General features: G+C 48.6%; 1 protein-coding gene across 2 annotated transcripts in view; it reads right to left on the bottom strand.

The window, feature by feature from the left end:
* MAP2K5 (mitogen-activated protein kinase kinase 5) overlaps positions 1 to 27,198 on the bottom strand; it is a 285,287-nt gene that overhangs the window by 28,799 nt on the left and 229,290 nt on the right. For both annotated transcript variants that reach the window (XM_004711938.3, XM_045285767.1), the window contains 2 exons: positions 12,760 to 12,821; positions 9,784 to 9,829 (listed from right to left, as the gene is read on the bottom strand). In XM_004711938.3, the coding sequence (XP_004711995.1) occupies positions 9,784 to 9,829; positions 12,760 to 12,821 (108 nt within the window). The remainder of the gene's footprint in view (positions 1 to 9,783; positions 9,830 to 12,759; positions 12,822 to 27,198) is intronic.

Genomic DNA, 27,198 nt, shown 5'->3' with positions numbered 1-27,198 from the left:
GGCCTGCTGGGCAGCACTTTCTGCACATCCAGCACAGGGCCGAGCCCTGATCTGCTTGATAACGCCCAGGCTGTCCTGCTTGTTAAACAGACGAGCCCTGCAAGCATTGCAACATCCAGTAACTTCATGATCTGCCCCCATGATCTCATCCAGAGCTCACAAGAGCCGGATGCCAAACAAAAGCCTGCCATCAAACCACCGTGCACTCCAGTGCTTAAAACTCCTACTGCCCTCCAGTCGTTTCTGACTCATGCCACCCTGTCGATGGGGCACAGCAGAACGGTCCCTGTGGGTTTCTGAGATGCTAACCCTGGACGGGAGTAGAAAGCACCCCCACCCCCACCCCCGTTTCTGTCACGGCATTCTCGTCTGGGAGTGCTCATTTAGACCATGGCTCACAGTGACCAGGACTGCCGGTGCTGGAGGCCCCTTGGTCAGCTCCAGTGTAACCCTTCCGTTTACTGACTCGGATCCGTGGGGAATTGAGGGTGACTTCTTTTCATTAGGCTACAGAACTTGCCTGTGCTATAGGAGACATGTAAGATCACGATCCTTCTCCATGGGACTTACAATCTACGTCGGGGTATGGGGGGGTGCAGTAAAACCCTGGCTGCTCCTTATCACGATCACCCGGAGAGCTTTTCTATCATTTTCCTTTTTAAAGAACAACAAACCAACAGTACGTGCACCCTGGACCAAGATTATTGTTAGTCTGGGCTCCCATCAGGCCTTTTCTCTCTTTTTAAGAACTTCCTGGGCGCTCCTGCTGAGCTCCGGGAGCCCTGGTGGCATGGTGGTGGTTGGTGGTGGGAACCGGCCAGCTGCTCTGAGAGAGAAAGACGAGGCAGTCTGTCTCCATAGAGATTTAGATCCTGGGAAACACCCCACCCGGGGCAGTTCTACTCTGTCCTGAAGAGGAGCTCCAAGTTGGAATCAAGAGATGGCTTTGGGGGGTCTTCAAGGACCGACTGTGAGTAGAAGGTGGTGATGAGTCTAAGTTAGAGGCAGTGCCTGCTGGAGGGAGGCAGAGAAGCGAGCAAGCGCTCTGAAGGGAAGGAGCTGGAGGGAGGACGGCGGAGACCCTCAAGGAGAGCAGGGCTGGGGAGGCCGCCCACACAGAAACTTCCAAAGAACCAGGAACTAACACCTGCCACACCCCCAAAGACCCACCTGTGAGTGTGGCAGCCCCAGTCTACCGGGATCCGAAAGAGGCTGTCCCCAGATAACACAGCGGTTTTGGCAGCCAGTGGACACAGCCCCTTTGTGCCTTGGCATGTGATGGGGAGATGTCAGCTAGCCTGGTCAACACGAAAGCTGCGCCGCAAGCAGCCAGCTCATAACCACACTGAGAGCTCTGACTTGACGGGTGCAGAAACAAGTTGTCCTTAGTGACTGGGAAATTAAAACTGTCAGATCATCACGATCAAGGAAAGACAGATTTTTATCTATCTGTGCATCTCTTCCCCTGTGCCTGTAGTTATACCTATATCTCTCTATATAAATAAACACACACACACACACACACTTATCTGCTCCAGTCTTGTGAAAAGATTAAGCGGTCCCATCTATAGGAAAACAAAGCTTGTTTTCTAGGGTTGTGATCTCTCTGTTCTTGGAGAAGTGCGAACGTGTCATCAAAAATTCAAATTAAAGCTGTCTGATTTAGTGCGATCTCAGGCGTCCAGACAGCGATTCTGTTGTTGTAATTATGTGCAATTAAAAAGCTGAAATCAACTTCTTTCTTAGTGGATTCCTAGTTATAAGCAGAGATAAACAGATGATTTTAAGAGCCTTTAGAACTTGAAAATGATCAAGAAAACCATCACACGGCTGTCCGCTGGACCCTCTGTGGAGGCCCGGTACCCCTGTGATGCTTTTTCTGCCTGAAGGAAATCGTCAGTGGGAGTTACAGCCCCGGCCAGGGCCTTTTGCTGCAAGTTTTGGGGCTGTAGCTAATGAACTGGTTCGTGCCTGCAAATGAATCACCAGAAGCAAAAAGCATGTCTGCAAGAATGGGGGGCCAGACACATAGGAGCCTGGCCCTAAAGGTCCATTTTAAGACATGCTTTATACGATACAGGCAATAGCTAAATGCAGTGAACTGCAGCCAAGTCCAGAACCGCTTATTAACCATCATTAGTATTTAAAAAAGAGCACACTTTTGCAAGCACAGTGACCATGAGCCTTCTCCACAGGGCTGCAGAAATGTCCTCTTCCTCTCCTTGTTTTTAGGGCACAGCCAACCACTGGATCTCAGCGATGATACGGAATTTTGTTTGAGCCTGTGCTCCCAGGAAGTAGACCTCGTTAGTTGCGCCGAGTGGATTCGGACTCCTGTGAGTCTCTGGGTGCAGACTAGAACTACTCTGTCGGGTTCCCAAGGCTGCGATGTTGCAGAAGCAGATGCCAGGCCCGGCGTCTGTGGCATCTCTGGGTAAGTTGGAACCACTAACCTTGCAGCTAGTTGTTGAGCACTTAACTGCTTGCACCACCCAGGGAGTCCTCCTGGAAGCAGTAATAGGTGAGACATCTTCCCTCCCCTTTGTTATCACAAAGGACCATCCTGTGCTTACAAAGCCGTGTCTGCATCCTCCGTGAGGACTGTCTGAAGACTCCGATGCCGGCCTTGTTGTTTTATCTCTTCTATAAAACCTGGCTCCTTCTTTTTCTGAGACATTGTTCGTTCAGGAACATTCCCTCCCGCCCCACTGCAACAGCCTGCATGAAACAATGTCCTCCCACAGTCGCTGTGTCCTCTCTTTCACGGGGTCAGATGGTTTGGATCTAATCATGGAAAGCCAGTTGGTTGCACCCAAAGGTCATGCCAGAACCCAAGTGCTACAGAGGCCAAAATCTAACACGCTGGTCTCTCGGTTTGGTTTGGTTATTAAAGGGCCCACCGAGAGGCCCTATTTAACATACACCTCGATTAAGGTCGAGAACGAGCAGCCAAACGATCTGAAAATGTAATTACCATCAGGTTTGGAAAAGCAGAAAAGCTACCGGTGACAAGTTAATTTAGAGGAGTTTAAACAAGTTAACATCTCTTTGCAAGTAATTAAATGTTTAAACAGATTTTTCTCGAGCAGTTTGGTGTTTATTAGCCCCCAAACATTACCCCCTCTTATCAATAAAGTCTGCTCTGAGACATGAGGTGACTTCAAGTTTGCAGCTGCTGAGTTTAGATGCATGGGGGGGGAAATTCCCAAAGCACTATTTTGATTATAACGGACATACCACACACCCTCAACCCCCCAAGATGCCACCCCTGCTTCTTGTATTTCCAGGCCTATTATTTACTTGCTTTCTAAGCAAAATGTCACATTTCAATCGCAAATGGCACCGGCTTGGATCTTCTTAGGGGCCTGGCTCTGAAAACCCGAGGAGAAGCTAACGGGGATGCTGCTCTGGAATGCACAAGGAAATGCACAAGATGGCAGGCATGATTAGAACCTAAGGAGAAAATCCACGTTTTTAAACAATTACTAAAGCAGTCTAGTAGGAGCATAGAGACAATTTCTGCGCCAGCTTGTTTCTCTGAAATTGTCCCTGCCACCGAACAGCTAGAACAGATAATAACTATTAGTAAATCAAACTCCTCTGCAGTATCCAGCTGTGCCGCACGCATTTACATACAGATAGAATGGGTATATGTTTTTAATATGTATGTGATACGTACTCTTACCACAGCTGAAGTGCATGCTACAAAGGAGGAGGAGAATGAGAATGGGATCAGCATGAGATAATAAAGTGGCCTAGATAAAGTATTAGCCGGCGATTGATCTCAAACCGGGATGCTGCTGCTTCTGACCTGATTACTTACTATGCATAGATTCCATTAAATAGAGCTTAGACAGGGAAAGCTTCGGAAAGTACTCTAAATGCATAGAAGGATCTACGGCGCTCTCTGAGCCAAAACTGTAACCGCGTGGGTGCCAAGGGCCCACAGGCCCTGCTCAGGTCAGGGCCCACATCCAGGATTAGGCTGGGAGCTGAAAGGGAGGCTTGATAGCTGGTGGGATGCCCCGTTGAGTCCCACAGGGGGCCCCTCCTCCTCCCTCCCCCACTCAAGCAATGTGCCCCAAGTGAATCTTGTGGCACTCCCTGAGCTGCTGGCGCCGCTTCTGGGGTCCTAGTGGCCTAGCTCTGAGTGAAAGAATGGGGAGGTAGTGAGAGAGCTTCACATCATTCAGGGTCATGGCCCCCTGGGAGACCTGGCCTTTTCAGAATGATGAAAATCCCCCCAGGTAGGCCCAGTAGGGGAGGTAATGCAGGGGCTCTAACAGACTTCTTGGGGTCTCAGGCCCAAGGTCAAAGCTGCTGACCTAGTCTGTCCCCTTCACCCTGCACACAGGAATAGCGACGTGGAGATGGAATGAGGGCGGGTTTGCGGTTACACCTCTGCTAAACCACAGGCTGACCTTGGCCACCAAGAGTCCCTCAGGGAAGAACAAGCCCTTCTGAGCAGAAGGGATGTTTTGTGGTTTACACAGGCAAATGCCCCCACAGGAATGCTTCCCAAACTATGCCTTTTACTCAAGAATATTTCAGGATTTGAAAAGTATAAACAGGCTTGTACATGGCTGGTCCCCCCTCCCCCCTTCTTCCATGTCCCCAAGTCAAAGGTCTGATGGTTAGTCTTTGGCTGCTCTCCATCTGATTACTGCAAGAGGAAAATGCTCTCGTTATCATCTTGGTCACAGTCTTCCTATCCCCTCTTACTGCTTCCCACCAGCCCTGTGGTGGAGGCTGGCATCCCTCAACACACACACACCCCCTGCCCCCACCACCCCATGCCATCGCGGCTGGGCTGGCTGAGCCTGCCGACCATTCTGCCAGTCAGTCACCTCAGAGGCACTACTGCCGGACAACCTTGTCCTGAGGGGGTTGGACCCTCGGCCACAAGGGTGAGGCAGCCCAACACAGGCCTTTCCTGGGACTTACTCTGCCGGCGAAGGAAAATTGGGCTCTTTAATAATGGATAGCAAGAGCAGAGAGAGTGTCTGTGTGTGGGGTGGGGGTCCCCATCTGTCTGGTGGTATCAGCACACCAAGAGCCATCCCTGTCTGCTAGGCTGCTCTTCCTTTGTGGTGTAAAGCTGACTCCTCATTTATGCAATAACCCCCCCCCCCAAAAAAAAAAACCAAAACAAAACAATAGAAACAAAAGCTCACTGCCATCGAGTTAATTCCAGCTCCCAGAAGCCCTATAGGCCAGCAGAGATTTGTCTGTGGGTTTCTGAGACTGCGGCTCGTGCTGGGAGTAGAAAGCCTCATCTGTCTTCCAATTTATGCAATAGGCTCTTAAAAAAAAAAGGTCAAGTGTTCCCCAAGGGTGAGGGCCTTCCCTGTATTGAATGGGCGTTCCCTCAGGAAGAATAGGTACACGGGGTGGGGGTGGGTGGGTACACTGTTTCCAGGGCTCCTTCTACAGAAGTGCAGTCTCCTCAAAGATTCCTCAGCTGCTGATGGATACGTGGCCTCTCTGAGCACTGCCGTTGTGTGGCTGGGAGTCACCAGGGCAAAGGGACTTCTGTTACAGCAGGTACTACAGGCTTTAAAGGCTCTGGAAAGGTCCGGGACTGACACAGGTCTGTCTATGCCTTGTCCACCCTGCTCACTCTGCCTGGAGTGAGTCCCTGGACACTCTCTATTCAAGTTTCATCCATTCTCCAAGCCCCCTTTCAACCACTACCTCCTCCATGCCGTTTGCCCCCCATTTCCCCAAACGGATCCGTAAAGAAGTCTGCAGTTCTTTTATGGTGGTCCCTTCCCTCCAGTTACTTGTATATTTGCTGCATCCCCTGCAGACTATATTAAAGGGCTTCCTCTCTGTGGTGTCTTGGGCTAAGTTGAGAGCAGGGCTTTGCAAAACAAAAAGCCCCTTGCTGTGGGGTCAATTCCAAATCACAGCAGTCCCAAGCACAGCCAAACTACCCCAGAGGGCTCCCTGGGCTGGAATCCTGATGCAAGCAGAGCGCCACACCTTGCTCCCAGGGAGCACCCAATGAGTTTGATCCACTGACCTTTCAGTTAACAGCGGTGCCACCAGGGCTCCTTCCATGGCACCTCGTGAGCTATAAATATCTGCAGAATCAAGTTGTTTACCTAGCTTTGAGATCTCCCATGAGGAGGGAGCTGCTGCTGAAATGCTTGGAATGAATTCTTTATGAAGTGTAAGGGCGCCGTGCCAGAAACCTGCCCGGGTTCATGCAAAAGCTGGCCTCCCCAAAATGTAAGCATTAAGGAAGTTTCTTGGTCCAACATTAAGATATTTCAACTTATGACACAAAAAATGACTAGCAACTGAGCAGCAAACAGCTCAACAACTCACTCAGTTCTAACACTGGGCTTTTAATGACTTCAAGAGCCTAAATTTGAGCACAGCCACCGAAGCTGCAGACGTTTGTCTCTCCCTGTCTGAAGGAAAGCGGGTGAAGAGAGTCAAGGGCCCCTGGGCACCACCAGTCCGTGCACTCATGGACCCCTTGACTACCAGTGGGCCCATCCTGAGGCCAGAAGAACTAGATGGTCCTGGCCGCTGCTCTCACTGCTCTGCAAGGGAGCGGATGAGAAGGTTCCGGATCGAGAAAACCGTGGGACAAAATTCAAAATCACAAAAAGGACTATGGCTTTTAATCACCTTTCAGGTCTAGAAATGAATACACCTTGTGGCTCAATTTCCAGCCAACAACAGACAGGTCTACAAAGGGAACAATAACAGCAGGGAGGCGCACACACCCACCGTAGCATCAGCAACCTTTTGAGATGAACAGGGCAGCATGGACAGGCCAGGAGGGCTGGGAAAGCAGCAGGAAACACAGGGCAGAAGTGGGATCAGGGAGGCTCCATGGTGGGTGGGACAGCCATCCATGACATGCAACAAAAGGCATGTGGATTGTGAAACGGAAAACTGATCTGCTGCAAATCCTCACCCAAATCACAATAAAAAATTCAGAAGAAGATTCTAACCTTGACTTTTTTACATTTCATCTTTAAGACGGATATGTGTATTGTCAATAATAGCAAAGATGGGCTTAAGACTCAATATTTGGTAATCCAGTATATGTAAAATATAATGCCCTGAAATAAAAAGTCAGAGACCTCTTGAGAGCCCAGTACATGTGTGGACAGGCCCAGGAGCGGGGGGACCTGGCCCAGACCGCCTCTCAATTTGGATTCATGTAGGCTGGGGCTTGCTGAGCTCCCTGGTGGCCAGGGTCACCCTGGGGTTCATTGAAGAGCTCCTCGCTGGAGAAGCTGTGACTCTCAGCATTTCCACTCTGCCCATCTCTCATTGCCTTCCTTTGCTTTGGAAAATGCAGATGGACACTACAGCTGATGTGACCCAGGCTGAGCAGACCCCACCGGCACCTGCTGGTTGGAGCTACTGCACCTGGGAGATAACTGCTCTTTTGGGGACAAGGCACGGGCCCCTGCCCACAAAGGCAAATGGGCTGTACACTTCCTGCATTCCAGGGGAGGCCCTGGCTTCCAGATGGGAGCAACATCCAATAGAGGGCAGGCAAACAGGGGAAAAAAAGTCATGGACATGCTGGGGGGAATGAAGAGACTGGAGCCTCAAGATCTGGTCCTTCAGAGGTGACGCAAGGCTACACGGTCCACTTAAGAACAGGACACCCACTTTCTTTCCCACGTGGGGTCTTTTGGTCAAAGGCAGGCAGGGCTCTCTGTCTCCATGGGCACAGAAGTCTCACACTAATGTTCCCTGCCTCCTCACTGAGCCCCTACCAAGCCAGGTTCCACCTCCCTCCCGCTCTGCCACTTTTCATTCAAAACCAAACGGTGACCAGAACCAGAAGGATGTCAAGTATGCGATGATGTTCCTTATGACTACATTGTTCATTGTACTCTGATTTATTTGCATTTCTTAATTAAGAATGTGAGATCATGAACACGTCAGGGTATCAGTTGTGAAGAGGTGTATTTTTCTATGTATCCTTACACACACACTCACACACACACAAACTTGCAGGACATTGAAAGCACTCACCCTTTAGCCCTGGCTTTATGACTTGCCCCCTGAGGTGGTCCTTGCCAAGACATCCGTATGCATCTATTCTCGGTGTATGTGCACTCTCATTGCAGCAGCGAAACGTGCATTTCCAAATAGATCTCTGTTTTATGAAACCTCATTCTTTTCTTTTAACAGTTGAGCTATCTGACCCCAGACAGAAGATTCCCAATTCCTGGAAACAAGAATTCCACCGAGGAGTCCATGGATCACAAGACACTAGAATTTCCAGAGCCCTAACCCCAAGGGAACCTCAATCCCTAAAGCCTCTATCTCCAGCACATGGATGGCTTCAAGGCCCTGAGAGGGTCCCACTGTCTGGAGCCCCTGTTTCCATATATATCCTGGCCACAGGCACAAGTCACCAAATCTAAGTCCCCAGAGCACCTGGACCAGACTAACATGAGGGAGAACCTGAAGACCCCGGGGTCCTGGGTGACCTAGGGCTCTGACCACCAAGGACAGCTCATGACTGCCCCTTCACTGCGTGTCCCCCCAACTCAGCATGATCCCTGCCCCCCACAATAAAGATATTTCTATGGCTAAAAAAAAAAAAGTTGAGCTATCCAGCCATAACAAAATAATGAACTGGGTAAAGGGGTTCCCATCTCTAGAAGTTTTCTCAAATGTGACTAACTGCAAGAATTTCCCAACCATTGAAGAGACAAAAAAAAAAAAAGTTTATTCCAGACATGAAACCTGCTGCACTGTGATCAAGCTCATAGGGGTGAACTTTAACTTGAAACTACTTTAGAAATGGAATTCTTTGCTCTAAAGAAACAAATAACATAAAAAATATGTATATATACATATACACGTATATGTGTGTGTGTATATATATATATATATATGTATATACACACACAAAAGAAAGAAAGAAATACCTTCGTGCAAAGCGATCATGACACAAAAAAGGGACCAGACTGGGAATTTGTATTTGGGGAAGCAATCTGAAGGAGAGAGAGGTTTGGGGACTTGGCGCGTTTATGAGGATGGAGGATGAGAGAGGAAACCGTCTCCTCCGAGATCTGGAAGCCGCACCGGGCTCAGAGAAGTGAAGGGCACAGGATCAGCATCTGCTCTGTGGCAGAGCCCCGAAACGGCAAGGTGTGGAGAACATCAGAAGGGGCGGACTATAATTATGATTTACCAATGCTCCGTCCGCGCGCGCGCCACGCTAACAGCTTGTACACTGTCAAATCAACAATCTGCACTAAATAAATGACCATTTGGGAATTGTTAGGGAGCCTCTCCCGGCTTGACGACAAACTGTCACTTGCAATCAAAGAAAGCTGCCTTGGAGCTGAGAACACAGCCCCCGGCTGCCTCGTGGTTGTCTCTTCTAAGGGAAGACCAAAGATTCACATGAACTTGATCTTTTCCAGCCAATCTAATTTCATCCTACAGGGCTCCCAGGGGCTGCCACAGCACACTCGGAATTTCCCGCAGGCCGGCAGTAAACACCGCACACCCAGACCGTCTGCTGGGCTGCCGGCTCTCAGCTCTCTGCATCGCGGCTGTGGTGGCCAACGAGCGGCTGTGACCCTCGAGTGGAAGGGCTCTGAATTTCCTTCCTTCCAAGGTGGCGGAAGGTGTCGACAAAAGTGAAAGCAAATATTTGAGGGTATGCGTTCAAAACCACTGATTCCAGAGAAAGCAACCAGGCTGCCGCTCCAGAGCCTGCAGAGGCCGGCCATCCCCGAACGTTAGGACAACTGGAGAATCCGAACGGAACTAAATCGTACTTACCATCAGCTCCTCAGGGGCTGGCCTTTCTTTCGGCTGTTTTCGCATGCTGGGAGAAGGAGAAAACAAAAAGCAACCAGTCATATAGTATGCACAGCACTTGAAAACACGCTATAAGTTCCACCTTTGACTGCTTGCCCTCAAATTCGAATATGTTCTTAAAATTCATCATGCTCAGCTCTTGGCCAAAGTGCTGTCACTGGGATCTCTGGCTTTCATTTGAACCTTTAATCCATCTCAGTTCTGGAGACCTTATGAATCAGAAGCATAAAAATGATTTTCGTTGGCATTACTCTGGCAATTCAGAATAAGGAAGGAATTCAAATCTATTCTAATTCTTCTTTTGAAGTGAATGTTAAAAAAAGCCGCAATATTCTTTTCCTGATGCACTTATCAATTTATTTCTCATCTAAATTTGGGGGACAACAGGCTGCTTTTTGGCTAGTTGGGAAAAGCGAATAGGAAAAAAAACCAGGATTATCATGTCTGATGAGAACACATCTCATTCTTCCACTGTCACTTGGCACGACACGTCGCATATAGTCAGGTGTCCAGGTGTCTAAGGCCACAAAATGACATCACCTCAACTCTTGTTTACCTTGGCTGTGGGTCATTTGTTCAAAAGCTAGCTGGGAGAAAGAGGCTTATTTAAGTGACTTCAAAATTCAACATTCCTTGTGCAACGTATTTCTTGTCTTCCAGGCAATAGCCCTAATCAGTAGCGGAGACGGCGCTTAGCTAGGTGAAAGGGGCAGTCCCACGTGGAACGGAGGTGACCTTTGGTGGCTGCCTACTTGAAGGCCTGTGTGTCCTCAACTCAGAGCATCTTGGGGATCGAGTCACGAAGAGACACTTGGAAGCACTAAATCACACGCATCCTTTTTGTTTATTGAAAGCAAACTTGAACAAGTGAGAGAAAAACCCTTCATATCAACTATTTGCTGATGGATTTTTTTTTAATTTTAAAGAGTGAGACTTGATTACCGCTTGGTAAATAAGAACTATAGTTATGAACCATTAATGGCATCAGGGATGTATGCCTTCCCTATAAATAACCGCATGCACCTCTCAAATGCTGCATCCATTAGCAAGGGATTCAAGCTGTCTAGCCTGCGGAGTTGGTAACCGTCCTAATCTGACATTCCCAAGTAGCCAGATCTCTTGGGGGAACAAGGCTATATTACGCACTATCATTTCTGTTCCGTCATGACATCTGTGAACATTTCAACACAGGTTATCTCTCCCTCTGTCTCCATAAAACTTCTGTATAACAGCTGATTCATTTTGGGGGCAGGAGGGTAAAGCCTTATTTGCTCCCCACCTCCCCTCCATCCACCCAGAACCCACACTTCCAGACCACACAGAGAGACAAGCTCAGGGGTCTGGCCTCAAAAAAGACATCTCTGGGCTGGCGATGCCCAAGGCAGGCACTCGCCCGCTGGGGTTAGCCTGGGAATCTCCTGGCTTGTTTTCCAGTTCCAGCATTTCACCTCAGGCATTCCCAGGAGGGGCTTCCGTGCGATTTTGGGAATTCTCCGCAGAGGAGAAGAAGAAACAGCAGTATGTACTTCTGGCAGACGGCGCCATTATCGAGCCTCAAAACAGCTTGGAGGGCCCTTCCCGGCCACTCCCTTTTCCGAGTGGCACGCTTTAGAAATGAAATGTTTTCGGTGCAAAAATCATTTCCAAAATATGCAGAATAATATATGAGTATTTTAAATAAATAGAAACGGTGTTAATAAAAATTTGAAAGTTGGGGGGTATGTGTGCTCTCTCTGCCACATATTTTCCTATGGTATATAAACTGTAGGAGACGTTTTTATTAAGAGGTAACATATTGCACTTAGTCAAAAAGGTGATAAAGTTTGACGTTTATATTAAGGAATATTTCTTGGTTCCACGGCGGTGTAATCATCAGATGGATCATGGGGGAGGGGCAGGGACCAGGACTGGGGCTTCCGGTTAGCCAGGCCTCCTGCCTGCACCACTTCCAGGACCCGCCCCCCCCACCTCCATAAGAATGAAGGGTGTCTTTTGCAGGGTCACCCGCTCATTTCCCAGCCGTGGGAATGAGGAGTGGGGTGCAGTGAGGGAAGAAAGGGGCGACTGCTATCAAGGAGCCCCAGACCTCTGTGCCATTTCCCAATGGGTTCTGTCACCTGCTTCAGGATGGCCATTCTTGTGTTCCCAGTGTCCTCCCTCTAGCACCTGGGCAATGTTTGCTCTGTGCTGGGGCTAGGGAGCGGGCACAAGGGGAACGGGGCCTTCTAAGGCCACTGGAGTGCCGCAGGAGTCAGGGTGAGGGTCTGGCGGAAGGACGAGGCGGGGGCTGGAAAGGAAGGAACCTTTGGCAGGAACCGGCACTTTCCCTGAGGTGTGGCAGGGCAAGGGGTTACCTGGGGGCTCCACAGGCCCCTCTGACCACAGTGCTGTGGGCCCTCTGGCTCTAAAGGGTTTACAACGGTCTGTCAGAACCAGGTTTCCTTAATCTCCTAGGGATGAAAATTTATTGATAGGGGCATCCCGGTATTACATTAAAAAAAAATAACCAAAGAGAAAAGTTATTTACTGAAAAATCCAATGAATTAATAAATGACGCTGCTTCCACTAAGTGGCAGGCAGCTTTATGGGGAACTGGAGGTTACATTAATAAAAATAAACTTCCTATGTCTTTCAGTGGGGGCTATAACATTGTGTATTTCTTTTAAAAAAGTGGCTGAGGAACTAGTAACAGTGTCTGTGCTTCAAAGGAGTACCCTGATCCGCAGCAGTTTATTAAAATGGGGAAAAGCCTCCAAAGTACATTTATGACCCTTTGTCACATAATTTAAACAATTTTTCCAGCTTTGCCACCCCATCTGCCCAAGGCCCCAAAGTCCCTCCCGTCTCCCAAAGGAAGCAGAGAGTGCCACGCGGCCTCGCCAAGTTAATGGCATGTATCATTTACTGTGGGGCGGGCATGTTTGCAAACTGGCTCACCACTGAGTGATGAAATGTACAAATGGCTCGGAGAACTCTCCAACCGGAAGGACGGGCGAATCCTGGGAAGGAGGAAAAACAAGTTATCACAAGGTGCAACAATTCCTTTTCTTTTTTTTAATCTCCCACCCACATCCCTCGGGACCCCCTCCCCGCAGTACCGCCCCAGCGAGGGAGCGGTATAAAGATGACTATATACCAAGCATTTGCCACCACAAGGGGAGGAAAATAAGGCCTCACCCAATGAAAATGGCTGTCTCCACCCTCCTCTGGGTGTTTGTGTTGAAAACCCACATTGAAAGCCACGCACACTTGACAATGGTGAGAAACCGAGAGCCAAGAGGGAGGGGAGGTGGGAAAAGGACACTGATTGCCATGGGGTAGGGAGGAAGGTAGGGAAAGTGTAAATGAGAAATTAATGATTATTTAAGTAACACACAAATGGTCTTGTAATTAACAAAGAGCTGTGAAATTATTCTTGTGCTGACCTCTGTTTCCTTTCCTGGGTTTGCTATTTATTTACACTTTCCTTTTTATTTACATTTATTTGTATATTCCAGGGCTTTGAACTGGCTTGTGCCTAATCAAATCATGTGGGTCAGATTGAAAAAAAATTTTTTTCTTCCACTTTGTGGAAAGGCGTCCAGAGGGAAGTTGTTTCCTCCAAAGAAATTTCAGCCTCTTTCCTCTCTAACATACATAAAGCCAAGGAATGAAGGGCGCAGTCAGAAATACAAAAGTGGGTGGGGGTCACTAGAGAGGACAGGAAAAAGTCCATAGCGACCAGCGACCACCTCTTCGCACGGGGCACACGCCCCACTAACTGTTTGCAGAAGGAAGGCTTTGAGGATTTCGGAGTTTTTCCAAGACTGACAGAGAGCTCCACTGTGTTTGCAGTGGAACAGCTCAGGATGTAATGAAATGACACTGCAGAGTGCTTTAACAGTCATCTCATTAGACCTACAGTTGGAACAAGAGAGCCACATAAGTAAGCAGCTGCAAATGACTCCGTTCTCATCTATTCTCATTTGCTATTAAAAATACCTTTCGGCGGCTTTTTCCCCTTCCCTCCCTGACATCCCTACACAAAGTGCCCTGCAAAGTATGATACATGCACCTATTTAAATTAACAAAGGAATGACTTATTTTAATCTCACTGTGCTTCGGAGGGGCTTTGGCCATTTGGATGAGCAATATATCATTACATACAACCTTCCAGCGCTGCAGGCAAGAAACTCGGCGCATGCAGCATTTGGTAGGAGCCAAACAATTTCTCTAGCACACAACTGTGTCAAATGCATGCATGTATTCATTATGGAGAGCGCGGGGAAACAGCTTTGATGTCGTGCAAAAAGGAAGCACCTCTGCTCTCTGCGTGTCATTATCGATGGTGGCAGAGAGAGACAATCGCACAGCCTCCTGCGTGATTAGTAAATATACATATAATTGCTGTGGCCAATTATCAGAAAAATGAGATCGGTAATTACAAGACAGAAAATTAACTAGAACTCTTATTAAGGCTTTGTTTCCAATTCAAACAATTGGAAACTGCTGGAAAACACAATTAAGTCAAAAAGGAATGGTGGGGGTCAGAGCAGGCCACAGCAAACAAAAACAAACCCGAACATCCTGGTGCGCGTTAAATAAAAAAAAAGGAATGGGGAACAATTGGGGTTCTTGGTTGTTATCGATCTTTGAATATATGTACTCAATGCAGCTAGAGGAGAAAATAGTTAATAAGTCCAAACTTAAAAACCAACACTCATCGGTAGAGAACGGCTTTTAAAAGAGAGACAACCAAAGCAAACTGAGAGGGAAAACCACCTGGCCAAGTTCCAAGGGTGACATGCAGCGGTGACCGAGGGACGGCAGGACAGCGGGGTGGGGGGCAGAGCAGAGTCTGCTCGGAGGACACAAGGCAGGTAGGCGCTCGGCAGGGCCCGGAGAATGGCATCATAAAATGGTCACAGAAGCCCCATTGGTTTGAAGAGCAAAAATAAAACATGGTATCAATGTCAGCTCCGAAAGCCAGAAAGCCACATCTATCACCGCGTCGGCAAGATCCTGCAAGGCTCCGTCCGTTCCAGAAAAGGCTTTGTTTTCCTTAGAAATGATATTTTATGGTCTCAAACACCAGCAGTAAAAAGATAGTTCACAGTCTGGGCTATAACAGTTACAGACGTCGCTAGGTGAGAACGGCCCTCAGTCATTCCTTTCTGGGCTCTTTTTAGCAGAGGGGTCCGGGAAGTTTCTGAGTAGCCGACATTTTAAAATGCAAGGTTTTGGGGGGAGTGGGGCTCCTCTTGTCTTAATGTGACTGAGTAGTTAAGCAAAGTGGGTAACATTCTGGACTGGATTTTTTGATATAAATTGTGACGCTAATGTGGACTTCATGTCAAAGCCTGATACCAAGAGGAAATTAATGAATTATAGACGAGGCAACTTGATGAAGATGTCACTTTAACGGATGAGAAGCAAGACGAGGGAAGGTGACATCATCGCATGGGTAGTTAATTTTATTGAAGACCTGATATTGTAGCCTGTTACGTTGCTCATCATATAAAACTAAGGAACACTGGGTGGTACCCATGAATAATTTATCTTCACTTCTGCAAATGCCAGCCCACGTCGACTTCCCAGAACCATTTTCAGTGGCTCATTCCCCGGGAGGAGGCGTGGGCACAGGCTCAGCACACACGCAGCATGCCGGACACCTCTGCCTTCCCTTTAAAACCTAGGCGCTCTTGTAGACTTCAAAGAATTTCCTGAGTCACGGGACGCTGACTAGTTGTGTGTGTGTGTGTGTGTGTGTGAGAGAGAGAGAGAGAGGGAGAGAGAATGTTACATACATACAAACATGGGGGCAGGGTGCAAAGGAGCCCCGAGAGCCCCCAACTTCAGAAACAGAGCAGGCTGCCCCCAGCTCACAGGAACGCAAAGGGCTGTGCAGCCTTGGGTGGTTTTAAGGAACACCATCTTCGTTGTTTCCGCAAATACATGTAGTAGCTCAGAGGACGATGGGAGAAAACCAAACCACACTCCCGAGAGCCTCTGTCTTTCACTGCTGACTGCAATCTGTGTGTGGGGAAGCGACCAGTCATTCTGCACTTGTTTTGCTCATGGGGCGGGGCTGAGAACCAAGCCCTGGGGTTCAGGGGGTCTAGTGAATAGTCATTGCTTCTCATCAAAAGGGCCCCTCTACGAAATGCAGTGCATGGGTTCAGTTGACGTAGCTCTCCAAAAGATAAACACTGCTTAGAGAAGCAGTTACACTGATAACTCACGATGCTGGCAGAAACCGACCCTAAATTGTTCATAAATGTCACTCTCTTTAAAACCCTGGGCGCCAGACTTCACCTTTAGGGCTTCCCCCAGAAAGCCCCTCTCTTGCCAGTTGTGTGTGTGTGTGATGCTTTTCACACCTCAGAGCTATGAAATGAAGAAGCAGACACAACCTTAACCGAAAGCCTTAGCCTGAGATTCTGGTCCCACGTGAACTTTAGAGCGCTGCAGAAGGGACGTGTGGAGCCGGGTCTTGTTACCGCGCTAGCAATCGTTGTATCCAAAGAGCCGCCTTAAACCATTTCAGTAAGCCATTCTGGTCATCAAGGAGGACAGTCCCCACATCTCAGAGGTCTCCACAACTTCCCTGTCAGCCCCTTTTGCTAACCCACCAGAACACGAGCCCACGGCAGGCCTGGAACAGCGAAGGACAATGGGAAACAAGTGTGAGTGATGCCTTTGCCCGGTGAATAATGAACAGTTCAGGGAGGTCAACCCATTACAACGGAAACTGTTTAATTATTAATTATGCACAATCTATGAGCAAAAGGACAAGTTCAGAATGTTTAATGTGTGCTAACTTCAACTGGACTCTCTGGGTATTTTGTTATTAGCACTTGTCAGCAAGGTGCTCAGGCATAAAAAAAAAAAGGCAGACAGCACAAAACCTGTGAGTGTGTGTATGTGTGTGTGTGTGTACGTACCTGTACACTCAAAGAGGGGGGAGCTGGGGGAAGAGGCTCAATTCTGACCATAGCTCCTGCGGTGTGCACTCACAGGGAGGGGACAGTGAGTATACTTAATGATTCTGAGAGGAAGGTAAGTCAGTTGGGTGCTCCAAACACAGAAAATATATATACGAAACATGGCTTTGCAATGGCTTATTTTAAAAGGATTTTTTTTAAAGGTGCATTCTCTTTTTTGGAACCAAAAGGTTTCTTGGCTTTGAAAGGAACCACGTCATTAGTGTTTTTACACACACACACACACACACATGCTATGTAAACTGGTGGAATCTTGTTAGTGATGTGGATTTCCTGGTTGTGATATGACCATCGGGGGAAACTGGGTGAAGGGCACCCAGGATCGCTGCATTATTTCCTACAGCTGCCTGGAAGCCTACGGTCATGTCAAAATAGAAGGTCTACAAAGAAAAAGTTCAGGCACTACTTTAAATAACTCAGAAGAGATCCAGCTGCTTAGTAGAGCTTGGCTTTGTGTTAGGGACAAGCTTGGCAGAGTAGCTCACCCGGAAAAAAGTTAGGGAGCTTTGTTTGAGGATTTCGTTGAAAAAACCTCAAGAAACTTTTTTTATTGTGAAGGCTAACTGAGCAGACCAGGCTTCCACCCGGCCCTACTGTTTCAGGTCGTTGACTGGCATCCCCACAACGCAACTTCACCCACCCCACTTCCTCCCTGTGCTTCCCGTTTGCACTTGCAGACTCGCCTTTGCCTGTAAGTCAGCGTTGAAGAGGGCACTGGGACCCGGCGCTGACATGGTGGCTCATCCAGACATTGATGGGCACGGACACAAGACAGAGAGTGGGTGGAAAAGGGGAAGCCCCTCAGAGAGGGGACACGGGGCTGCAGCAGGATGGGCAGTGTTGGTTCTGTTGCGCACAGGGCCACTGTGAGTTGGCACCAACTCGATGGCACTATATGAAAATTATATCCTCATTCATGGATCCGTTGTTCACACATTCAGTAACTCCCCCAAGCATCTACCATGCGCAAGGCAAGGCACACAGTCTGGCATTATGGAATGGTCCGGAGAGGCCTTGTGTAATGTCGAGGAGTAGGAAGTGCATGCTTGACAAACAGTCCTGTGAGGTGGGAGGTTTGGCTGAGCCTGAGTGCCAGTGCTGAGGCTCAGGCATGAGGGGAGTGCTGAGTTCGATTCCATTTGCCGGGTCCCTATGCCTTCATACGGAAAGTGACGGCAGTCGGGTTAGGGACAGTCTGGAGGGCTGTGTGGGACCTTCTTTGCAGCCCCCTTTCTTCCTTCCTCACTCCCAAGAGCACCTGGGGTGGGAGCGGGGGACCCCGTGAGCGCTGGCGCCTGGGTCTTGCTCATTTTCCTATGTGTGTGGCAGACATTCCTTCAATCAACGTTCTATACTCATTGGCAGTGGGCAAGGCGAGACAGGACAAATTCTGAGAAATTTTAAGAAAAAAGAATTAGCTTGTGCCTGAGATGGTTTACACTAGCATCAGGAAATGATGACGACCCAAAGGAAAGCATGTTGGTAACTGGCCACCAGGCCGCAGGCGGCAGGCTACTTACACCAGCAGGCTCCCTGAAGGGGCCGCGAGACTGCTGTGCACGTGACCCATGAAACCGGCCTGGGCGCTTCGGAACCAGACCTTTCACTTGAGGCTTTGGAAAAGTGTGCACACGTTTTGTTTTCAAACATTTTAGCAATATCTGGAAGTCTGTTTCACCATTTGTGAAATAAATTTAAAATAATTAGACTTCTTTTGTATTCAGTTTAAAAACAACAACAAAGCCTCCCACCAAATATATAAAGAGAGAAAGAACCCTCTTAAGGAGTTGCCTGCTGTTGAAGTACACAAGGTTAGTTATGCTGTGGGTCACATTAAACTAGTCCAGGAAGTTAAATAAAACATGGTCAGGCGTCCAGCTTTTAAAAATAGCCTGTTTCTAGACTTAATGGTGTCAAGTCACCAAGCTGACAGGCGGCTACCATCAGTGAATCACCTTTGTCTGACCAGGGAGAGTCATGTCCTACATTACTAAGGAAGAAAAGGGAAAAAAAAATCTTTAATTAAAGCCAGATGTTGCTTGGCCAGGTCCAACCACTTCCTGTCCTTGGCACGGAGAACATATTAATTGGCACAGCCCTATTAGATCACTCCTATTGGCAGTGCCGGGATCAACGATCATTTATGATTCCAGTGCTTCACATCAGCCAGAATTGCAGTTGCCCTTGTAAGATTCCCAATTGGATTTTGATTCTCCTTAAAGTAGTGTCCTCATGAGCTGGCTGGCAAGATCCACAGGACAGATTTGCTCCTGACTGGGTAGGAAACCTAATTTGTTAAAACTTAAACAAACAACAACAACAACAACAACAAAGTCTTAGAGCCTCAACTTTAAAGAGCTCCTGGGAGGCTAATCTACAAAATAAAAATCTACAAGCATAAAAGTAACTCCAGTGGTAGATCCTTGGAAATGTGTTCCTCGATGTTCACATCTGTTAAGTTTCTGCTGAAAGTGGGTGGGGAGAAAAAGTGGACACATCTGATCAGAGGGAAGAGGGTAGAAAATAGATGGGTGGGCCACTCCATTTAAGATATCAGTAAACCATAATTATATTTGAGACTTGTACGAATTCAACCAAGGGTTGTAAAAAAAATCAAATAAAATGAAAAACCAAAAAACGCAGCCAGGCTGTAGGGGACAATCAGCATTTTATGATATGAAGCCTACTTCTGATTTCGCCATGCAGCCATTTCGCCATGCAGCCGAAGCTGACCCAGTCCGCAGGGTTTTCTGCTGCCCAGGGCTGAAGTGAGAGGGAGGTTCTGAATTTAGGGAGGCTTGCAGATGGACTCCCCACAGCTGGAGACTGCAGAGCCCCCTTTCACTCACCCCGTTCCCCATCAAGCCTTGAGCAGAGAAAGTGAAAGATGATTCAATTTCCACACTGGGTCACCCCATGCTCTGGGTTGCCAGACGTGACAAATTACATGTGTGGGCATTTTGGTGTGAAGTTCTGTCCACTGAGTCTGGGCTGACAGTAGCAGCTCATTTAACTCGTCTCAGATGGGGCTGGAACCAGGGGCTAATGGCTTGAATTTTAGCCACTGAAACACCCACCTTACCCATAAACCCTTAAATCAAGGGAGAGCCAGCTGTTACGCAAGTGAACGCCATTACCAGATGGTTGATACACACACACACACACGCACAATGGAAACGAACAAGTCTATAGGAAAGTGCCTCTTTGATACTTGAACTTGGAGATTATGAAGATTTCCTCCTGTTCTTTATTTGTTTTCTCTTCCCTGTGCTTTGAGGAACTCTTCAGCATGGAGGTGGGAGAGAAGAGGAATGAACTTTGTCGTTTACATGAAAACGAACCTTTCAGTTCGGCTGCCAATGCTGCTGTCAAGGGAAAGACCGATATGTCCTGGGAGAGCTTCTGAAAGAAGACAGAGCTCTTGGTGGCTGGCGAAATCCCTTGGAAATGGGGGGGTGAAGACCTGGGCGATGAGTGACTCTTCTAAACCGTATTTGCAGTTGCTTCCTTTCCAAGGCCAGGCCTCACCTTTTCTTTTGCTCCAGGTCTCTCGTTGGTCGTAAGCTATAACTCCCAGTGTTATTTAGAGGTGCCTATGTGAACAGCGCCAACTGCCCCCCCACATATTAAGGACACACACACACACACACACACACCCCTCCCCTTTTAAGAGCTCTAGGCAGAGCAGCACAGAATGTACTTGTCTCACACCAAAGGGATTTCACTTACAAAAGTAAAACCTGCTATTGTCCTCTTTTCCTGTCGCCTCCCAATGCATTTCTACGGCTTTTTCATAAAACAATGCTGCAAATAATCAAGCATGACCACTGACACCTACAAGACGGAGTTTTAGGAGCCATTAAATGAGCTCACCCTCCTGGGAAGCCTCCTGCTTGGGCTGGTCTAAAGGTAATTATTCAGCAATTCCTACCTGTGGTTTTACCTTGTCCCGCTATCGTGTTTGAATTTCATACACTGGTGAGGTCAATCTTTTTCTGCAGGAAAAGTCCAGCTGCCTATGTTTGATCCAGGACCAAGATTATAATATTGATAAACACACTGGCATTTAACCAGGCCCTGGGTGCAGAAGTGCTGATTAAAAAGCAACTGAGATGACAAGTACATCAGGAACTAGTTTGGACAAAAAGGAGAAAAGAGGAGAATCCAGAAGAGGAAAAAAAAAATCCCCTTAACAGGCTTTTAGGGACAAGGGACTAATTCCTCTTTTCTTAGGGAAGCAGTGAACACGAGAACACGGGCCCATCTGCACACACCAAGCACAAGACGCGGGCAGGTCTGTGCCCTGAAAAACCAACAAGCCATAGCACGCTCAAGTCCGACTCGGCGCGCTCCCTGCACCCGAGTCCACATCACCACCGTGGATGTCTTCGGAGTGTTCACTCAACTGTTGGTTAAAATAATTACTGCCATTTGCCACCTGCATTGCCAGCTCTGGGTAAGGGAAAGCCAGTATTTCCAGGGGCTGCATGGTGTCTGAGTGGTGGTGACATTTGCTTACACATTTTAAAACTCATTCAAAGGCTGCCATTCCCTGGCTTGGAATTCTATGGGAAATTGTGCTGTACCTGGGATCATCCAGTAACTGACCGAGAGAAGAGGGTCGAAGGCTGGCCATGGGGCGAGGCTGCCATCAGCTCACAATGAGCTAAACTGGGAAGAACAAAAGAGCGGGAGATGGGGAGGGAGGAAGGGAGAGGAAGTGGGAAAAACCCCAACATAACAGAACTACATACTGTGAAATGAACAAGTTCAGTTAGAGTGTTCATCAGGATTTGGGAAATCATAATGCCATCTGTCACTCTGGACCTCAGACCATCAGGGATCTCGGGGGCCCCGGCGCTTCCATTTCCAGGAGGAAGGAAGGAGCTTACATTCTCTGGAATGCTGCCTTCATTCTGGAATAAAGGCAGCACCCCAGCCGACCAGTTTGGGATCTCTTTTGAGAACGCTTGTGCCGCTCGCATACGCGCTTTCCCTGGTTGAGGGAAAATTAACGGCAGGCAGGATGATTTCAGCAGCTCGGCAGTGAAGCTGAGCAGTGGCCCAGGCCAGGCTGCTGGGTAACTGACCCTGCCATCCAGCTTGGGCTCCAGGAGTGCAGGTCCCATCATGTTGGATTAAATGAGCATTGTCCTACGGCTGGGTAAGGCTCCACAATAGAGCAACACATGTTAAATGGCAGCGGCCAGAACCGGCCCCACCAGGCAACTGCCCATCCACACAACACTATTCATTGGCCTCCACCACCAAGAAATTAATTCATTAATAATACATCAGGCTTCCCGAACAATTCAGAGAAAACACATGAGCTACTTGTTTAATGACGGTCTAAAGATGCAGAATTCTTCCTGGGTTAAAAAATACACAGACAAAAAATATATATACAAACAACACACCCCACAAATCTACCAGCTTATTTGAATAAAAATCATATGGACATTTGTGATAATACAGTGGTTTGTTTTAAAAGAAAAAAATCTTTCCTCTGAATTCACTCAACGCCACTCAGAAATAATCAAAATACAGAATTTTTCAGCAGTAACGAATACAATCTGATTTCACATTGTTGCATGTTTCAAAATTAAAATTTTCCTCAAGTGGCTTTGTATACCCTTTAAACTAGTGGGGAAAATATTTTAACTTGTGTCTCTTGTACCTTTAAAAAAAATCCAATTCTTACTCCTCCCTCCTGACAACTCATAAATATGAATTAAATATAATTATAAATGAACAGAACATTAACTTTTGGATTACTGCAGCGTTTTGGTGCCGTGTTAATGTCATTTCTAAAGAAACAGTTAATACCAATAGAAGTAATTACTAAAGAAATCATAGCCTTAATGCTAACCTATTTTCAAGTGTCAAGCCAGCCCAGCTGCATTAATTTAAACATACTGGACTTTTCAAAGGCGGTATTGGATTTCTAGAGATTGCCTTACATAAAAGAGGAATATCGGTTTTCAAGCCTCCAATTGTATAGTCCGAACACTATGAGGGCCGGGTCTGGTGAACAGGATGGCAGGAGGGCAGAACCATTGTGCGCAGCCACTCGTATTAACTTACCAAGTCTCTGAGGCCCCAGCCATGAACTTGCACAAGTTGCAAACATATTAAACAGCACATCGTAGTGCTGAGCCAGACCGAAGCTTCAGAGTGCACAGGCCACGTTTGGGCTCACTTAAAACTGCCTGTGGCCACACGCAGCGAAGACGAGGCCAGGCATCAGCGTGGGAAGGAGCCCTGCGGGTGCCATGATGAAGTACGCTGCACTGTGGTTGGCTCCTGTCAAGAGGGCACCCTGGAAACCCCACGGGGCAGTTCCACTCTGTCCCATGGGTCAGCGAGAGCTGTCTGGGGGGCGGGGGTGCACACAGCCACAACAGGTGCTGGGAGCACCAGTGGCGGGGGACGTCCCTTTTGAAGCAAACACACTGCTGCCATCGAGTCAACCCTGCTTATGGCGACCTCTTCAGGGCCGGGGAGAACTTCCCCTGTGGGTTTCTGGGCTATAACCCTTTTCGGAGTAAAATGCTCGTCTTTTGCCTGTGGAGCGGCTGGTGGTTCGACCTTTCGGTTAACAGGCCAACGGGTAGCCTCTATGCCGCCAGGGCTCTTGTACTGCTAGCTAATTTGAGATGCCACTTTTTGACTTCCTGGGGGGGGATCACTGGGCAGCCATTTTCAGACCCCACCAGCAGAGAGCGGTGCTGTTCACGCTCAGCGACTTCAGATAGCCTGTTGGACACCGCTTGCCCAGAAAGGAGTGATTCTAGAAGCATACAGACGTTTTAAAAGATAAACCAAACCCACGTTCCTGCATCCTAATGGACACCTTTCTAAGGGGAGGCAAGCTTCTCCCTGTTGACTTAGAGACCAGCCGGGCAGAACACAATTCTTTGCCCACCTCCTGCAGTCCTTCCCGCCAGCAGCAAGACCACACTGGGGCCTAACAGACCTTTGCCCCTGCGGCCCGTCTGCCTGCTGAGATGGGCCTCCTTTTATAGCTTAAAATAAAGCCCCAACGCTGCCTTTGCTGCCCAGATGTCAGCTGCCACTTCTCACTTCTGTCAGTGTCAGTTCTCAAGAGGGGACGAGCGCTAGGCTCGCTCGGTTTCCTCGTCAACAGAATGAAGTGCTGTGGGGAACCACCTGGTAAACCTCGATGGTGCATGTTCGGTCCTCAATTTCAGTCAAACTGACTTTCACAGAGTGGGTTCTCACTCAAGAGTGAGCCTACAGGGCAGTCCAACTGCCTACAGGGCAGTCCAACTGCCCCTGTGGGTTTCCAAGACTGCACCTCTTCATAGGCGCAGAAAGCCTCTCTCTCCCCTGGAGTGGCTGGTGGTTTCAAACTAGCGATGCAGCGGTTCGCAGGTCTAGTTGTAACCCCCTACACTACCAGGGCCTTTCAGCTATGGCTCTTACTCCTCTGCTCTTGCTCACCTGTAAGGACTTGAAAGAACAGGTAGTAAGCTTACATTTATGCATAAACTTTAGTCAGCAAATATGTATAAGCACCTACTGTACATTAATGGAGCCCTGGTGGTGGAGTGGTTATGAGTTGGCCTATGATTATCATGGTTAGCAGTTCAAAAGCAGCCGCGGCGGCTCCTGGGGAGAAAGACTGGGCTTTCTACTTGTGTAAACAGTTACAGTCTCAGACCCCCACCCCCATCCCGGGGCTGGCCGAGTCAGTACTGCCCCGACGGCAGTGAGAGTAAGGTGCAGGACCACGGAGACAGAAAACAAAAGTCCTCCAGGAACGCCCGACTCTCCTTACTACACTTTCTATACCCAGCCACGAGGATGGCTTTGAGGAAGGTGAGTGTGGTGAATCTCCTGCATGCAGGATCCTCATCGTCCTCTTCCCCGACGCGCTGCTCGTTCTATGAGGCTCATCTCAGGGCTGGCACCACCACGCCGAGGTCCAGGGCCCAACCCTGTGCCTCATCCCGCCCTGCATCCAATTCCTCACCAAGTCCAGCTCATTCCAGCTCCCAAACACCCTCCACAGACAACGCTGCCCCCGTGAAGGCCCTTATCATAACTTCTGCTGAGAAGTCAAAGCCTCTCGGCTGTATTATTTCCCACCCACCTTCCCCACTCCTGCTTGAATCACTTTCTTACATCACAAATCTGGTGATGTTGAGCAATTACGGAGAACTGTGCTGCGTTTTGCCTTGGCCTTGAAAAGACCTTTTGGGTCAAGTGGAAATGCTGCTGTGTGCTCCGTAAAGGGCCTTGCCAAGGTGGCCTCTGCCTCATCTCTCCCAGGCACTGCTACCATATTAAGCTCCCTTGCAAGCACTTCTGGGATCTTGGGGGCACTGGCCCTTTGGGGTCATCCTTCCACTGTGGTACTTCCCTGGGCAGTCCTCATCTGTCTCCATGGTACCTCCCCAGCAGCTTGTCCACCCTTTTATTATATTATCATGTAACAGCAAACGTCATGAAACCCGAGATTGTAAGGACTCCTTGATGTGATGCTTAAAATGACAAGTCACTGGGCTCCTCTGAGAACTCAGGCCATCCAGTCTCATACCACTTGGTTTAAAGTGATCGGTTGCCGTAGGTCCTGTTTACTTGTCTGCCTGACTGATTGGAGTAGATGCCCTTTAATGGTGCCCACTGTGCCACCCGTTCTCTACCCCAGTCCGATGCTCTGGGACTGATCCAGGTTTACAGAATGACTGGACTATATAATCAGCGGTTTGCACACTATCATCCCTGGTGAGCTAAGAACGTTTGTGTGAGTACCTGGGCGAAGGTGGCCGGGAATCTGAACAAACTAGTGTAGCTTCACCTTGTTTCTTATGTGGCTTCTGAGCAACAGGAATGGGACCTGGAGCTCAAAGGGACAAGTGTGACAAATAGCGTTTCAATGCCCTCAGACGTGCAGCCGTCCACCAGAAACAGAACAGCCACGTAATGCCAGGTGAAGAGACTGTGTTTACATACAAACGTGTGCACCTTTAGTCCTGCTTTCTTTCCTCCTCCTCCTCTTGAATCATCGAACAAAGAGCGTTCCATGTGAAAAAAGGGGGCGGGCACTCTTGCCATGTCAGGCCATCATTCGAGAAGAGGGGCTTTCTCTCAGAGTTCACTGGGAACGCGCCTGGCTCCCCTACCAATGTGTAGCCCAGCTTCTGGGCTAACAGAAACAGGTATAGCTGCTTTCAGTCACAGTGTCCTCCGGGGGCTGGGAAGGAAAAAGCCAATGGTGCCCTCACAAGCTCAGGAGCTGGGGTAAGCCGCGTGGTGGGAAAGCCACAGTGGGAGTGGAGGGCCAGAGGCGATGGGAGGAGGCGGTCAGCCGAGTGATGCACTGGACAGGAGGAAGCAGGGTCTGACCGTGGGCCCTCCATGATAACGAGGAGTCAAGTAGGCCTGGAGGTAAGAGAAGCCTCTCTTGACAAAACCAAACCAAACAACAAACAAACGGGGAAACGTAAGAGCCCGTCACTATGAAATTCCACTTATAAAGTCTATGCTTTCTGCAAATTCCTATGCCTCTAACCATAAAGCTGAATGAAGACGGAGAGTCTCCACTCGCCACGCATCTGCCTGGCTGGCACAGCCCACCGTCCCAGGGGCACTAGGAGGAGTCATTTTAAATGGGGACAATCATCCAGCCCACAGAACATCTGAACTCGCAAGAGGCCTCATGTGGGCGCTTTACTTAGGCGTGTCCCCAATGTTTCCTAGAAATGTCAGCAAACATGTCCAGTGCTGGACGGGAGACATGGTGTCAGGGTCTATCTCCCGTGCACCTGTGAGTGAGGCAGCTCAAGGACGGGGATGGAGGATTACTCACAGGGTGGAGACACTCAGTGGGAAGCACAGGAACCACGAGGCAACTAACTTCTGTTCTCGACGCCACTGGCACATGGGCAGAGGGGGCAAATGAGGAAGGAGCCTGGTCCACAGTCACTTTCTTACAAAGCATTTACGTTTTTCTCCTTCTCTCCCTTTACCTAGCAACCCAATTGGCCTCGGACAGAATGATCTCTGAAACAAACTAACTAAACAAAATCTCACCACGTCAATCTTTCCACGGTTCTCTTCTCCAGGCAGTGTCTCGGCTTCCTAACACTGCACCAGAAACTTCCACCTGCATTTTCTCTAGCCTTTTTCTGGACCGATGCTGCCCTTCATCTTCATACCTATGCTCGAGTGAGTTCCTCGGCTGGAACAACCTCTCCTTTGCAGCCTGTGAAGGCTGAGCCCTTGGTGGCACCAATGGTTCAGCACTGGACCAGCAGCTAAAAGGTTGGTGGTTTGAAGCCGCCTAGAGGTGCCTTGGAAACCAGGCCTGGTGACCTGCTTTTGAAAGGTCACAGCCTTGAAAACCCAGTGTCGCCATGAGCCCCGA

This window comes from Echinops telfairi, unplaced genomic scaffold (assembly GCF_000313985.2).
Source record: "Echinops telfairi isolate 266 unplaced genomic scaffold, ASM31398v2 ScPeMD7_7475;HRSCAF=8513, whole genome shotgun sequence".
NCBI lineage: Eukaryota > Metazoa > Chordata > Mammalia > Afrosoricida > Tenrecidae > Echinops > Echinops telfairi.
This window is presented reverse-complemented; position numbering and strand designations above follow the sequence as displayed.